Source organism: Dasypus novemcinctus, chromosome 19 (genome assembly GCF_030445035.2).
Source record: "Dasypus novemcinctus isolate mDasNov1 chromosome 19, mDasNov1.1.hap2, whole genome shotgun sequence".
NCBI lineage: Eukaryota > Metazoa > Chordata > Mammalia > Cingulata > Dasypodidae > Dasypus > Dasypus novemcinctus.
The window spans coordinates 32,480,353-32,497,458 of record NC_080691.1 but is presented as its reverse complement, the minus strand read 5'-3'; the positions used below and the strand labels follow the sequence as shown (position 1 = coordinate 32,497,458).

Sequence of the window (17,106 nt, the reverse complement as noted above, 5' to 3'; positions counted from 1 at the left end):
TTTGTTGTGTCATTGTTGTGTCAGTTCTCCGTGTGTGTGGCACCATTCCTGGGCAGGCTACACTTTCTTTCGTGCTGGGCGGCACTCCTTACGGGGTGTACTCCTTGCGCGCATCAGCACTGCGCATGGGCCAGCTCCACACGGGTCAAGGAGGCCCAGGGTTTGAACTGCAGACCTCCCATGTAGTAGACGGACGCCCTAACCACTGGGCCAAGTCTGTAGCCTCATGGTCAATTATGTATCACCACGTGTCATATACTGTTCATGCAGTGAAAGCTCAATTATTCACTTTGTAGGAACTTCATTTAAGATAGAATTTCTTCATGCTGCAGTGTTAGTGTGGGTAAATTGAGATTATTGATGATGCTCTTAGCTCTTTGCATGAATGAATACCTTTTGGTGGATAAATTTCTTCTGTTATGTATCAGTTCCAACCTGGGGCATTTTATATCCAAACTAAAAGAAGCATGTCATTTTCAGGTCCTAACATATGGTTAGAGTATGGCCAGTACTCAATCGGTGGAATTGGTCAGAAAGGGGGCCTTGAGAAAGTTCGCTCTGTGTTTGAAAGAGCTCTCTCATCCGTCGGTTTACATATGACCAAAGGACTTGCCATATGGGAGGCTTATCGAGAGTTTGAAAGTGCGATCGTGGAAGCTGCTCGGGTAAGTTCCCCGGTCTCAGTGACCTATGCTTGCATTTGAATAGACAAGGGCTGTCTTTATAAGTAGTTCTGAAAGGATTATTTTGGAAGAAATGTCATAAGATGAGTCTTAGAGCTGATAACAGTTTACAAAATGGTCTCTAATCCCTTGGTGGGCAGTAAAATAACATCAACTGTCTTTATGGAGTAGCAAATGTAATTTCTTTGACTTAAAAATAGGTGACTACAGTTTTTTCCCTCATATTTAAAGTACTACTAAGTTAGTTACATGGTCCCATGTGAATGTATAAGAATAACCGTGTCACTTCAAAAAAATCCTGTCCAATAATAACTGAGTGGAGGTTTGACCCCCGTCATGTGCATTTAGCTTCGATTATGATTTGTAGAATTAAAAAATTTTTTTATCCCCCTCCCTTGTGGCTTGTGTGCTATCTGCTCGCTGTGTCCATTCTTTATGCGTTCTTCTGTGTGTCTGTATTTATTATTTTTTTAAAAAATTGTATTCCCCCCGCTTGTGACTTGCTTGTTGTCTGCTCTCCTGTGTCCATTCCCTGAGCGCTCTTCTGTGTTTTTACTTGTCTCCCTTTTTTGTTGTTGTTGTTGTTGCATTATCTTGCTGAGTTGGCTCTCCGTAGCACTTGTGGGCTGGGAGGCACTCCGTGGCACTTGTGGGCCGGTGGCTCTCCGCTGCATGCTGGTGAGCCTGCCTTCACGAGGCCCCGGGACACAAACCCAGGGCCTCCCATATTGTAGACGGGAGCCTAACTGATTGAGCCGTAGCCGCTTCCCTGATTTGTAGTATTTTATGGCAGTGTCCCATCGCCACCATGTTGGTGTGTGTGCACAAAGTTAATTGTTTGGACACAGTGGAGCCCTCTAATAGACTGTTATTAAAGTAGCCCCACTTGATTCTTGGTTATGTCCCTGTCCAGAAATTTGCAGTGGTGCCTTTGAGTCACCCTTGAATGAAGGGATCCAGGCTGTTTCCTTTGCCTGGCATTTGTAGCTCTTTCTCCTGGCTGATCTAATCCCTGCATGGACTCTGCGCCCCCCTGTTGGACTCCTGCTGTCCCCTGAGTATTCCTGTACTTTCTTGCCACTGTACTTCTACGTAGGCTATTCCTTCACCTGGGAATTGGTTTCCTTATTTCCTTTATCTGGAGAGCCTACTGACTCATCCCAAATGCCAGGAGTCTTTCCTGATTCCCTCTCTCTGTAACAACAGAACTCACCCTAAAACCAGCATGAAGCAGTGTGATCAGCTTGTCTGAAAATGAACAATACTTTGATACTTCTGATGCTATGACTCTTTGCTTTCATACTTAATGTTCTGTCTCGTTATAGTCCTTTGGGTACACATATTCCTTCCCCTTTACCCCCATTATAAATACTTAGAGGCAGAGATAACATTTATTTTTGTACCCCTTGCAGCATTTGGCATAAAAACCTCATGCATAAGAGGGCATATAATTTTTTTAATATAAACTGAAAATTTGTTGAAATATTTTTTGAAGTAGGAGGAACCAAAGTTTGCCATTTACTACTAATTTGCTTCTTTAGCCTATAGCTGGCTTCCTTTCCCCTTTTGACCGGGAACAAACCTTTGATTCACAGCTTGAGAAAGTTCACAGTCTCTTCCGGCGACAGTTGGCGATCCCACTCTATGGTAAGAGAAACCAACATGTCAACAGCCAGTCCTTTGTGGTTTTTAGGATACTCTGGGGTATGTCCTGTAAATAGACTTTCCACAGCATCCTGTGAGGCAGCTAGGGCTGGTGTTCCTATTCTCATGGTCAGGGTTCTTGGTAAAAAAATTCCTGAATTGTTAAAGCCCAAGAGGGTTCTAAGTGTGAGAGGCAAGACTCAGAAGCCAGAGAGAGCTCACCTACTCTTAAGACACTGTTGGAAAGGGGAAGATAGTGTCTCTGAAGGAACTAGGGAAACTGACATCCTGTATTTCCTGGGGAAACTACTGGATAAGAGTTCCACTATTAAGCATTTTCTCTTCAAGAGTAACCTTTTTTTTTTTTTTACACATATCAATTTTATTGATACATAGTAATAAAGCATACAGTTCATCCAAAGTACACAATCAATGGTATTTGGTATAATCACTTAGTTGTGCATTCAAGAGTAACCTCTTTTCATAACAGTAGAGATTTTATGTGTACTACATCATTCCTTTGTGAAGATGATTTTGTTCAGATGCATAGTCAATTAGAATTATTCATATCTGAATTTCTTGGGTTTGAGTGAATATATTTTGGCAAATCAGAGCTTTTTGTGGCACCGTTGCTGAAGATGTGCAGTGCTGGGAAGATTTTTTTTTAGGATATGAGATGAGTTTGGCACTGTCATCTTGTCTTTTTCCCTAGGCATAATTATATAGTATGTATACTCAGCCTCTGGGCAACTTGGTTTAACCAGGTGTTTCTTCTCTTTTCACTTGAGGTTTATTTATAACAAATTATAAAGTGGCTGTCTAATTGAACACTTGGGTGACATGAAGAAAAAGCTAGAATGGATCTGGCTTCCAGATTTCATCTCACATTATCAACATGAGTCTGCTTAGCATAGTGATTAGAGCACGAGCTTGAGCCAGATTGTCTAAGGTTTACGTTCTGGCTCTACCATTAACTGTAGACAAATGACTTAATCTCTCTATGCTCTAGTTTCTTTAACTACCAAAATGGGGAGTTGTGATGATCAAACAAGTTAACATACGTGAAGTATTAGAACATAGGAAGCACTAGGTAAGTGTTGTAAAGTGTTGCTATTAGTGTCTTTAATTCTGAATGGTTAATTGGTAGGATTGCCTGGGAGACAGATGCTAAGGCCAAGTGTGCTCAGCAAAAGAGCTTAAGATTCAATCTGTAAGAGCTGCCCTGGCCACGGATGTGGGAGGGGTTTGTGGTACCTGAGTCTCATGGTTTAACCTGTTTGGTTGATAAAACCCAATGAGAAGACCCACAGGGCCGAATCCATCTTTCACTAGATATGGAGGCCACATTTGAAGAGTATAAGGAATGGTCAGAAGACCCAATACCAGAATCCGTAATTCAGAACTATAACAAAGCGCAACAGCAGTTGGAGAAATATAAACCCTTTGAAGAGTCACTGGTAAGTGTTGGCTTCTTTTGTAGTAAACTTCTCCCTATCTACTTTTCCCTGATTGATAGTTGTGAGTAAATCTTTAAAGTTTGTTTTATTGTGAAATATATAGTGTATAAATGTATACTGCAGTTTACATCATAATAATAAAGTGAACATCCATGTACCCACCACCCAGGTTAAGAATAGAACATTGCCAGTACCTTAGAAGTCTCCTATGTGCCCCTCTCCGATTGCCTCCTCCTCCCTCTCCCGAGAGGTAATCACTTTCCTGACTTTTGTGATAATCATTCCCTTGCTTTTCTTTATAGTTTTACAACCTCTGTATATATCCTTAATTAATGTATTGTTTAATTTTGCTTGTTTTTGAACTTTTATGTAATGGAGTCATGCCATATATTTTCTTTCATTCAACATGTTTTTGGGTTTTATTCATTTGTTTTCACTGCTATAAAATTGTCTGTGTATAGCACAATTTATCCATGTTGATGGATAGTTGGTTGTTTCCTGTTTTTTGCTAGGAAGAGCAGTATTGCTCTGACCATTTTTGTATGTATCTTCTGGGACAGATGAAAAAGAGTTTCTCTAGGGTATTAGTAGGAAAGAGATTGCTAGATTTTATGGTAATGTTAAACTGTTTTTCAGTTAGCAATTTACACTTCTCTAAGAGTAACATGTGAGAGTTCTCATTGCTCTTGCCAGTCTTAGCTATTGACATACTTAAGTTTTAAAAGCCAAGCTGATGAATTTGAATGACATCTCACTGTGGTTTTAATTTGCATTTCCCTGATTACTAATAAAGTTGAGTTTCTTTTCATGTACATTGGCCGTTTGGATTTCCTTTTTTTGTGAAGTGCCTGTTCAAATCTTTGACTTGTTTTTCTATTGACTTTTTCTTTCCTAATTGATTTATAGGGTCCTGGATCTTAGTGCTTATTTTTGGTTTTATGTATTGCAATTTTTTCCCCTCCCAATTTAGCTTGTTTTTTCACTTTTTAAAATGGTGTCTTTTGATGAACCGTACTTAATTTTAATGTAATTGGATTTGTCGTTTTTTTGCATTATGGTTTGTGCTTCCATTGGGTTTAAAAAGTCTCTTCCTGCTCCCAGGTCACTAATATATTTAACTGTATTATCTTCCAAGAGTTTTATAGTTTTGTCGTCTTCCACCTGGAATTAATTTTTGGGTATTGTATAAGTCAGTGTCCAGTTTCGTTTTTACATATGGAGAAATAATTGATAATTACATCCTTCCCTCACTGATGCACAGTCCCATGTCTGTCATAGTTAGGCATCCATATATGTGTGGGCCTATTTCTGGGCTTTCTATAGCCATTCCACTGGTTTATATTAAACTGTCTTAATGACAGTAGTTTTATGATGTAGGATGAGTCCCCTCTATTTTACTCTTCTTCAATATAGTCCTTAGCGCTTTCATCTGAATCTAGAATCACCTTCAGTTTCTATTAAAAGTAAACATTGACATTTTAATTGGAATGACATAGACTATATAGATCAGTTTGGGGAAGAATTTATATTTTTAAGATATTGAATCTTCCAGTTGATGGACATGGCATAGGTCTCTTTATTTAGGTCTTATCTTTCTGTAAAGCTTTATACATTTTATAAATTTATCCAGTGTCTTGAACATATTTGTTAGATGTATTTCTAAGTACTTTTGATGCTACTGTAAATGGTGTCTTAGTTCCTGATAAGTAAAATTAGGTTTTTATGTTAAATTTTTTATCTATCAGACTTGCTAAATTCTTATTATATTAATAATTAATAGGTTCTTTTGGATTTTCTGTGTTAGCAGTAGTATTACTTGTAAATGGCATTTCCCCCCTTTCTTGTTCTTAGAGTACTTCAACTTCATTTCCCATACCTCAAACTTGGACTCTTACTTACCTTTTCTTGTTTGTTTGATCTACCAGGAGTCACTGTTAATGTTGCCTTATAGAATTACAGTTTGCTTATATTTACTACATGTATTTCTTGCTTCCTTTGCTCTTCATTCCTTGATTGCATTTGAGATCTTTGATCTGGAATCGCTTTTGCTTGAAGAGAATCTTTTCCACTAGAGATTTGCTGGTAACAGTTTTTCTGTTTTTGTTGTCTGAAGAGGTCTTTACTTTGTTCTTGAAAGTTATTTGCTCAGGATATAGAATTCTAGACTGACAGTTATTTTCTCTCAGCAATTGAATATATCTTTCTGTCTTCTGGATGTTATATTTGCTCTTAACTCTTGCTTCTTTGACAGTAATCACTTTTTTTCTGGCTGATTTTAAGTTCTCAAATTCATTTGATTTGGTGTCCTACAATTTCATTACAGTAGGTCCAGGTGTGGCTGTCCTTTTATTTGTCCTACTTGAAGTTTCTTAGGCTTTTTGACTCTATTTTTGGTATCTTTCATGGCCTAGTGATTAATAAGAGCCCAGACTTTTAGAGTCAGACTTAAGGCTGCCTCACTTTCAAGTCTTGTTCTGCCATTTTGTATCTCTCTGACTTTGTGCTAGTACTCTCTCAAACACCCTGTGCCTCAGTTTCCTCATATGTAAGGTAGGGAGAATAACTGTACCTGCTGCATAGGATTGTTGAGAAGGTCAAATTCTTAACGTATTTGAAGCTGGCATTAGTGCCGTGCTTTCTGCTCTCACTTAGATTCTGTCCTTAATATTGTAACTAATTTGCCATTATTATGGGAAACTGAGGCTCTGAACCATTGTCTTTGTATGTACAGAGCATGTGTGTTTTCTTGCTTGCTCCCTCTCCCTTTCTTGTTCACGTGTAAATGACTTGTGTTTCACAAAGCCTCAAATGAAATTTTCAACCAGCAGGATTTTGTTATGGCCACCAAGAGAGTATGGCTGAAGAGAAAAGCAAGTTGATCAAGAGTACTTTGTCTAAAAAAATTTTGGTTGCATGCTTTTAAATGAGTAAACATTCAGTACAGCCTCCTCCATTTTTCTGTGTGTACCTATTTTCTTGTAGGAACCGAGGCTTAGAATGAGAAACCTGAAATGGCACAAGGCACTGAATCACCCAGTTTGGTTGTGTTCTCTCCATGCAGTAGGTTAAGAAGATGACTTCTGTTTTGGAAGGCTGGCTTGTTGTGGTCATTGGCAAAAGTGTTTCTCTTTACTTCACTTCCTGATTGATGATTTAAATTTCCTGTGGTCTAGGAATAGATTTAGAAAAGGGTTTATGGAGGTCTTTGGAACTATTGCTATGAGGGACTTTGCACCAAATGGGAAGACTGTCATTCTGCTCATCAAATTGTAGATCCCATGTTAGATAAGTTTTCATAGTGAGGGTTTTTTGATTCTTTTCTTGGTGTAGCCAGTTTCACCAAAATATGTTTTATTTGAAGGTTTGTTTGGCTTCTTGAGAGTACTCTGTAACCCATTTCAACCTCAATGCAACTTTCCTTTATTCCAGTTGAAAGCAGAGGCACCAAGACTGGCAGAATATCAAGCATATATTGATTTTGAGATGAAAATTGGAGATCCTGCTCGCATTCAGTTGATCTTTGAGCGTTCCCTGGTTGAGAACTGCCTTGTCCCAGACTTATGGATTCGGTACAGTCAGTACCTAGTAAGGCAATATAACAGTTCTAATTTTATTTTATCTGTTTTAAAAAATAATTTAGAATCTATTTAAAGGAAATCATTTAGTGTGTCAAAAGTCAGTTGCATGATGCCCCTCTGCTCTTTTTCACTTATCACTAATTGGAAAAAGTTTTGCTTATAGTCTGTACAGTGTTCTCAATAATAAGACTATAAGAAACATTTTATTATGGAAAAAATTTAAACATATAAATGTAGACATTAAAAAAATGAACCCTCATGTACCCATCACCCAACTTCAACAAGTTAATAACTCATAGCTAGTGTAGTTTTCATGTTATCTTTATCTACATCCCAACTCTTCTATATTATTTTTAAGCAAATCCAGAAATCATTATTCATTGGTAAATATTTCAGTATATATATATGTAAAAGATTTGAATGAGAATGCAAAGAAGGCCTATACGTTAGGATTGATTGATGTCTCTAAAGGCTGTTCTAGTTTATAGGATCCCCTTCCACCTGTCTTCTTTTTATTTTATTTCCCCTTGTAAATTGTTTTTTGACAAGAGACATTTTAAAGGAAACTAATTTGTCAATTGATTGTACCAAAAATATCTCAATGATGATGTAATCTTAATAATAGAATTTTATCTCCTAACCCTGAAATCCTTTATCATAGGATCGGCAGCTGAAAGTAAAGGATTTGGTTTTATCTGTACATAATCGTGCTGTTAGAAACTGCCCCTGGACAGTTGCCCTATGGAGTCGGTATCTCTTGGCCATGGAGCGATATGAAGTTGATCATCGAGTGATTTCTGGTGCGGATATTTTTGTAGGAGGACTTCAGAGTTTTTTGTTCCAAGTCAGAAACAGAGCTGTGGTGAAGTCATTAATTCAACATTTCCCAAGGTGTTTCTTGGGGATATTGGACATTAATGGCAAAAAGGGCTGTATGGGGGAAATGAACTGGTTGTGCCTTTGGCTTCTTAGAGCTTTTTAGATGCCATAATGATTCATTGTGCTTTTCCAAGAAGCCATAGACTTTTCTCCAATCCTATTCGACCCTTGAATTCTCTTATTGCAGGGCATATTGTGGAACAAATTCTAGAACCCAGTTTGTGTTGTGCTATATTAGCTTGTTTTTTGAACATTTTGTTCTAGCTCATATTACTTTGTTGCAGTCTATTTTTGTTAAAGCTATATAGTGTTTTATAGTTGATAGAGGTTTTTATAATAGCCTTGTAACTATCTTGGCTTCCTTTTGAATTGCCAACAAATCTTGACCTTTTCTTTGACTCCAGCGACCTTCGAGAAAGCTTTGAATGCTGGCTTCATTCAGGCCACTGATTATGTGGAGATTTGGCAGGCGTACCTTGATTATCTCAGGAGAAGGGTTGATTTCAAACAAGGTATTTAAGTTTACGTGTATCACTCGAGAACTGAACTTATTCTTAACATACTTTTTTGTGAGATGTCCCAGTTGCCCTAATATATGGTGATTAGGGAAATGATGTAGATTAGCTATTGATAACTTCTTTCCAGAAATCTTAATTGTTTACCCCTTTAACAAGTCATGCTAGGGATTGTAAAGGTAAATAAGACACTGTGTTTCTCTTAAATCTTTGAACTTCTGTAGGATCACCCAGGCCCCTCCCCACCAAAGAAAAAAGCAAATAGGAAAACCTTAACTGGTACTTGCACATTCATGTCAGCTTTTACCTCATGTAGATAGCCTTCAGCCATTCTGCTGTTCGCCTCTGTCACCTTGTAACACAGCACCCTGTCCTCACCTTTGTCATAGTGCTATCCGTACTATACTCTTTTGGTTGTCTTTCTCTCCCACTGTGTGTCCTCAGCATGATGGCAGCTGTATAATAAGCTCCCAGGAAGTTTCAGTGTAGGATTAATAAAAGGAATGCTGTATGGATCTCTAAAGTTGGACATTTTCTTTTGCAATTTCTAACAGATTCCAGTAAAGAGCTGGAAGAGTTGAGATCTACATTCACTCGAGCTTTGGAGTATCTGAAACAGGAGGTAGAAGAACGTGAGTATGGCTCTAAAGTACTGCTTTGTGGAGCAGTAATTCCTGTTCTTGGTTGATTTACATTTTCAGTCAAAGGCTATTTGTATCTAAATTACTTTCTAATTTTGACTAATTCTGTTCTTTAAAGGTTTCAATGAAAGTGGAGATCCGAGCTGCATGATTATGCAGAACTGGGCCAGGATCGAGGTAAGTGTTTTTGACAAGTCTCTCTGTTTCATCCACTTTTGAAGGACCTTTATCTAATAGCTTGGTTAAAATTGAGTCAGAATCCCAGGTAATTGGTGTAGGCTCTGCAAGAATTTGTGTTTTTTATCTAGCTTAATGCACATTCATTTATATCCTAGGGAAAATATTATGTCTCAGGTAGAAGTTGTTCAGCAAATGTTTGAATGCCAGGCATTTACTTTTTTCCTCTTTCCCTCATTGCCTCATTCATGAGAACATATTTACTGTGCATCTACTATTTTCTAGACACTTTACTAGATAGATATGGTCCCTTTTCTGATAAGGCTTTTGTCTAGTGTGGAAAACACAGTTTGACAAGTGATTTGCAGATATGAGTTGACTTTTATTACTGGGTCAGGGGCACTAAGATGAGTAAGACATGGAACTTGCTTTTGATCAGCTGATTGAATTGGAAACTTGTAATAATATTTTATTCTTGAGCAGGGGAAATTAGGTTAAAGAAATTAACACTTATCAAAGAATCTATTATATGAATCAGATAGTTTCTAGATAGGATGTTTGTATTGCAACTATTTTAAAGATGAGGAAACTGAGGCCCAGAGAGGTTAGGTAACTTGTTCAAGTTCATTTACCTTATAAATGGCAGGGCTGGAACTGGATCCTAGATTAGTCTTTCTCTACATTTAAAAACAAAAACAAAAATCTTTAAAGAAGTTTTAGATTACAGAAAAGTTAGATTGAAAATATAGGGGATCTAATTGCCTCTTAAATTGAACACTAGTAGTTAGGTTTGATAAGAATATAAACAACTGTCCAATACTGTTAGCATGTGTGTGGGCTCTTGTTTTCTTTTCTTTAGAGGCATTGGCAAATGACTTTAGGCTTGCCACTGGGAAGACTGAAGTGTTTGAGCTGGGCCTTTCACCACTGGAGGAAGGCCTGGGGAATTTCCAGGGATTTCTGAAGCAGCTGACAGTTGTGCATGTCTGTTAGAAGTCTTTTTCGTAATGGATGTTGATGTTACAAGGTTTGGGTCTTCCCCTAACTGAGCATACTAATTCCTTTTAGGCGCGACTGTGCAATAATATGCAGAAAGCCCGGGAACTCTGGGACAGTATCATGACCAAAGGAAATGCCAAGTTTGCCAACATGTGGCTCGAGTATTATAACCTGGAAAGGTAACTGAGCTTGGGCTAGTTCTTATCAGGTGTAAGCTAATTTCCTGCCAGTTTGGGCTTTTCCTCAGAACAAGGCTACCTTCCTTCATCCTGTTTCTTCTTATTGCGTGTATTTTTATTGGCCAAGTCTAGAGAAGTTCATATTATTTTATGTCTAGCACTCTTATAGCCATGCATTTCTTTTGTTTTTGTTTTATGTTTGTTTCTTTTGTTTTTGGTTATGAATATTTTATCTGCCTGGGTTTTTTTTGGAGCTGCTTATTTTTTATTATATTTGTTTTGTATATAAAAATGGAAAATACTGGGAAACGGACTTTGGCCCAGTGGTTAGGGCGTCCGTCTACCATATGGGAGGTCCGCGGTTCAAACCCCGGGCCTCCTTGACCCGTGTGGAGCTGGCCATGCGCAGTGCTGATGCGCGCAAGGAGTGCCGTGCCACGCAAGGGTGTCCCCCGCGTGGGGGAGCCCCACGCACAAGGAGTGCACCCATGATGAAAGCCGCCCAGCGTGAAAAGAAAAAGCAGCCTGCCCAGGAATGGCGCCGCCCACACTTCCTGTGCCGCTGATGACAACAGAAGCAGACAAAGAAACAAGACGCAGCAAATAGACACCAAGAACAGACAACCAGGGGAGGGGGGGGAATTAAATAAATAAATAAATCTTTAAAAAAAAAAAAAAATGGAAAATACTAAAAAGTAAACAGAAAAAAACCTGAAATCACTGACCCAGGACTAACTACTGTTAGTTAATGGTGTTTGGTATATATTCTTTGAGATTTTTCTGTCTCAAATTTTTAATTGTTTAAAACAGTTTTTTAAATGAAAATTCAATCATAGCATACATGTCTAAACCTTTAAAACTATTTTAATTAAATAAAATATATCCAATATTATAACATGGGGCAGGTATAAAGAATATGACCCCCCCTTTTGCCTTTTTGATTGTTTTTTTCTCCTAATTAAAAAAAATAACATGCTCAATTTGAGTTGAATATTTAAAAAAATAAATGACCGTTATTAAAGCAGTATTCTTCTGGATCACTAGTTTTCAAATTTTTTTGATCTCAGGACCCCTTTTAACTCTTAAAAATTATTGAGGACCCCAAAGGACTTTTTTTATCTGGAATATATGTATTGATTTTACCATGTCAGAAATTAAAACTGAGAAATTAAAAATATTTCATTAATTTATTTAAGATAGTAAATCATTGCACTTAACATAAATGACTTTTTTCATTTAAAAATTTATTGAATTATATCATTCATATATGAACATACATAAACAATAACGAACATAAGCAAAAGTTGTGAACGTATAAAACAAACATGGGTATCATCATACAGGGTCTCAGACATCACCCCACCATTAACACCTTGCATTGTTGTGAAATGTTTTTTACAAATTGTGAAAGAACATTATAAACATATTACTAAGGACAACCAGCAAGATGGTGGCAGAATAAGGAGCTCCTAGACCAGCTCGTGTGACAGGGCAGTTCGTAATCATCCAGAGCTATCTAAAGCACCTGTTTGAGGGCTCCAGGATACCAGAAGAACATCCTGCAACATCCTTGAAGGGATGGAAGGAGGAGACTGTCCTCCTGCAGAGAAGATTCATAAGTAGAGCTCTCCACACTATGGAGCCCATCCTTCATTGACAGCACAAGCTGCCTCAGGAGCTATTCCACGGCTGGAATTGGAAGGTCCACTTCCCAGAAACGGGAGGAAGAGATGGTTGGGCACCAACTTCAGCTACTAAATAATAAATTCAGCAGACTAAAGTGTAATCCTAAGAACAACTGAAATTTGAAGCTGTCCTAGGCAGAAAGAGGTTGGTAGCTACCATTTTAACTCTTCCCCTGGCACAAGGGGAAGCGGGGTAGACTGAAAATCACAGTGCTTGTAGGGACTGCTGCTTTCCATCCAATTTGGATTGCAGCTCTAGCCTAAGCCCCAGCCCCACCTCTGGCCGAAAGGAAGCCTGGGGGGACCTGCACCAGCCTCTGTGGGAAAATACAGGCCATGCCATGGAGGCCAGTTGTTGTCCTCTGGCAGTGCAAACTGCCTCAGGAGCTCTTCTGTGGCTAAAATTGGAAGCTTCATTTCCCAAACACAGAGGAGGAGGAGATGGTTGACCACTGACTTCAGCTACTGATTAGTGAATTTGGCTGGCTAAAGTATAACCCTAAGATAAGGTTTGAATCTGTCCAAGTTGGAAAGAGGCTGGTAGCCACCATTTTGACTCCACCACCAGCATGGGGGAAAGCTGCGCTGACTAAAAATCACAGCGAAGGTAGGGACTAGCTTCTTTCACCCAGATGGGCCTGTAGACCTAGCCTAGGATTCAGCCCTACCTCTAATGGAGGAAACTGGTGGGCCCTGCACAAGCCTCTTTGGGTGACTGCAGGTACAGTCAGTTGGCTGGCATAGACTGAATAGTCTGGAGTCTACTGGGGCAACTGCGCTCATTTTGGACCCACATGGCATAGATTTCTGCTCATACCTGCAGCTCCACCCCCACCCCAGGCAGGGAAGAAGGGGTTATGAAGCTTCATCAGTCTGTCTGGGCAACTACAGTCTAGGCCTGTACAACTTGGATTATTACACATGGCTGTGTCTCTATCCCTACACCTGGCAAAGGAGAAAGTTGGGAGAAGCTTCATTGGTCTCTGGGGCAGTGAGGGTATCTTGAAGCGCCACAACTTACAGCACCAACTACATCCTTGACTCTTGCTATACAACCAGCAAAGGAGAAAGGACAAGAAAGCCCTACCTGAACTAAATAGAGAAACTGCACCCAGAATAAATACATCTAGTAAGCCCGATGCTAAGACACCAACAAAAAATTACAATCCACACCAAGAAACGGGAAGGTATGGCCCAGTTAAAGGAATAAGATAAGCCTTCAGATGACATAAAGGAGTTGAGACAACTAATTATAGATGTTCAAACAAATCTTAATAAATTCAGTGAGATGGCTAAAGAAATTAAGGATATTAAGAAGACATTGGATGAACACAAAGAAGAATTTGAAAGCATACATAGAAAAATAGCAGATCTTACAAGAATGAAAGGCATAATAAATGAAATAAAAAATATACTGGAATCATGTAATAGCAGATTTGAAGAGACAGAAGAAAGGATTGGTGAGCTTGAAGAAATTGCCTCTTTAAGTGAACATATAAAAGAACAGATGAAGGAAAGAATGGAAAAAATTGAACAAGGTCTCAGGGAACTAAATGGCAGCAAGAGACGTGCAAATGTATGTGTCATGGGAGTCCCAGAAGGAAAAGAGAAGGGAAAAGGGGCAGAAGGAATATTTGAAGAAATAATGTTAGAAAATTTCTCAACCCTGTTGAAGGACATGGATATCCATGTCCAGGAAGCACAATATACTCCCATCCGAATAAATCTGAAAAGACCAACTCCGAGAGACATACTAATCAGAATGCCAAATTCCAGAGACAGAATTCTGAGAACAGCAAGAGAAAAGCAATGCATAAATATAAGGGATGCCCAATAAAGATTAAGTGCCGATTTCTTATCAGAAACCATGGAGGCAAGAAGACAGTGGTATGATATATTTAAGATACTGCAAGAGAAAAACTTCTGGTCAAGAATCTTATATCCGGCAAGATTGTCTTTCAAAATGAGGACAAGTTTAGAATATTCACAGATAAACTGAGAGAGTTTGTAACCAAGGGACCAGCTTTGCAGGAAATATTTAAAGGTGTGCTACAGCCTGAAAAGACAAGAGAGAGAGGCTTGGAAGAGAGTCTAGAAATGAAGATTTTACCAGTAAAAAGTAACTAAAAGTCTCGAAAGAGTGGTGAAAATAAAATACAACAAATAAAACCCAAAGGTCAAAATGGGTGAAATAATTACTGCCTTTACAGTAATAACATTGAATGTTAATGGATTAAACTCACGAATCAAAAGACACAGACTGGCAGAATAGATAAGAAAATATGAGCCACCTATATGCTTTCTGCAAGAGACTCACCATAGACCCAGGAATAACAATAGATTGAAAGTGAGAGCCTTGAAAAAGGTATTCCATGCATGCAGTAATAACAAAAACAGAAAAAGTTGAAATAGCCATATTTTATTTACTTCCAATTTATCCCCCCTCCCCCAGATGATTCTCTTTGTCTGTCTGCTCATTGTTCTGCTGATCCTCTCCAGGAGGCACCAATAACCAATCCCAGGACCTCCACATGGGAGGTGAATGGCCAATGGCCTCAGGCACATCTGCTCCCCTAGAGTAGCTATACTTATATCAGATGAAATAGGCTTTAAAAGACACTAGTAATGTGCAATCTGAGAAGGAAGTCAGGAAAACAAAATCCATTTACAGTAGTGACTAAAAGAATCATATATTTAGGAATAAACAAACGATGTAAATCACTAATATTCAGAAAACTACAACTCATTGTTAAATCAAAAAAACCTAAATAATTGGAAGAACATTCTATGCTTACTGATTGAAACTATCATTAAGATGTCAATTCTACCCAAATTGATATGCAGATTCAGTGCAATCCCAATAAAAATTCCACCAGCATTTTAAAAAATAAATGGAAAACACAATTATCAAATTTCTTTGGAAGGGTAAGGGGTCCTGAATAGCATTTTCAAAAGGAAAAGCAAAGTTGGAGGACTCTCATTTGTGGGCTTTAAATTTTATTACTTAGCTACAGTGGTAAAAACAGCATGGCACTGGCATAAACACATAGAGCAATGGAACCAAATTGATGGTTCAGAAACAGTCCCTTGGGAAGCGGACTTGGCCCAATGGATAGGGCATCCGCCTACCACATGGCATCTGCGGTTCAAACCCTGGGCCTCCTTGACCATGTGCTGTTGGCCCATGCACAGTGCTGATGTGCGCAGGGAGTGCCGTGCCATGTAGGGGTGTCCCCCGCGTAGGGGAGCCCCACGTGCCAGGAGTGCGCCCCGTAAGGAGAGCCGCCTAGCTCGAAAGAAAGTGCAGCCTGCCCAAGAATGACATCACACACACGGAGAGCTGACACAACAAGATGATGCAACAAAAAGAAACACAGATTTCCGGTGCCGCTGATGAGGATAGAAGTGGTCACAGAAGAACACAGCGAATGGACACAGAGAACAGACAACCAGGGCAGGGGGGTGTGTGGAAAGGGGAGAGAAATAAATACATAAATACATCTTAACAAAAAAAAAGAAACAGACCCTCACATTTATGGTGAAATGATTTTTGACAAGCATATCACACACCCAGCTAGGGCAGAACAGTTCATTCAACAAATGGTGCTAGAAGAACTGGATATCCATAGCCAAAAGAAGGAAAGAGGACCCCTATTTCACACCTTATTACAAAAATTAACTCAAAATGGATAAAAAAAACCTAAATATAAAAACAAGAATTATAAAGCTTCTAGAAGAAAATGTTGGAAAACATCTTTAAGACCTGGTGGTAAGTCGTGGATTCTTAAAGGATATAAGAGAAGGACTGAGATGGAGTATTGATGTTTAATGTCTGTAGAAGTTTTAATGACCTTTACTGTAAAAGTGGAAATGTATAGAGATGATGGTAACACATTATAGTGAGTAACAGCTGGTTTATAAATGAGAATGTGGTTGAAAAGGGTTGTCTAGGTGTAAATGCCAATTGAAGGAAAGCTGGAGAATAATCTAGGGACTGAATGACACAGTAAACCCAGAGGTAGGATGAGAATTGTGGTTGATGGAACAAATGCAAAAGTGTCCTTTGTGAGCTGGAACAGATCTATGTCACTGTTGCAGGGTTGTGGGAAGCATGGGCAAAACACAACTGGAATGACCTCTGGACTTTGGTTAACAGTAATGTAATATTCGTGCGTCTGTGCCAAAGATGTATTGTGTTGATAATAGGGGAGTATGGAAAAAGTGTGCCAAATGTGCACTGTGGACCTGGTAATAGTCTTGAGGATATTATTTTATGTTCTGTAACAAATGTTCCACCATGGTGTGATATGTTGATGGAGGGATTTTGTATGGGAATTCTGCATATGTGCATGATTGTTTTGTAAGTTTACAACTTCTGTCATAAAAATATATTCAATAAATAATAGGGTGGGTTGGGGGGGAAATACACCAAATGTAATATAAGGACTGTATAATTAGTAGTAAGATTTATTTTTTTTTTAAGATGTATTTTTTTTTAAATTTCTCTCCCCTTCCCTGCCCACCCCACTCCCCCAGTTATCTGCTCTCTGTGTCCATTCACTGTGTGATTCTGTGTCTGCTTGTATTCTTGTCAGCAGCACCTGGAATCTGTGTTTCTTTTTGTTGCGTCATCTCGTTGTGTCAGCTCTCCGTGTATGCGGCGCCATTC

The 17,106-nt window shown here is 38.8% G+C and overlaps 1 protein-coding gene across 4 annotated transcripts in view; it reads left to right on the top strand.

The window, feature by feature from the left end:
* The window catches only part of SART3 (spliceosome associated factor 3, U4/U6 recycling protein), a 55,796-nt gene that overhangs the window by 26,060 nt on the left and 12,630 nt on the right, over positions 1–17,106 (top strand). For 3 of the 4 annotated variants that reach the window (XM_023592187.3, XM_071209826.1, XM_071209827.1), the window contains 9 exons: positions 481–665; positions 2,279–2,330; positions 3,660–3,784; positions 7,214–7,369; positions 8,024–8,162; positions 8,646–8,753; positions 9,311–9,388; positions 9,516–9,574; positions 10,643–10,752. In XM_023592187.3, coding sequence (XP_023447955.2) covers positions 481–665; positions 2,279–2,330; positions 3,660–3,784; positions 7,214–7,369; positions 8,024–8,162; positions 8,646–8,753; positions 9,311–9,388; positions 9,516–9,574; positions 10,643–10,752 — 1,012 coding nt within the window. Of the gene's footprint in view, positions 1–480; positions 666–2,224; positions 2,331–3,659; positions 3,785–7,213; positions 7,370–8,023; positions 8,163–8,645; positions 8,754–9,310; positions 9,389–9,515; positions 9,575–10,642; positions 10,753–17,106 lie in introns of all 4 variants that reach the window. The other variant, XM_058281488.1, reaches the window with a different exon arrangement.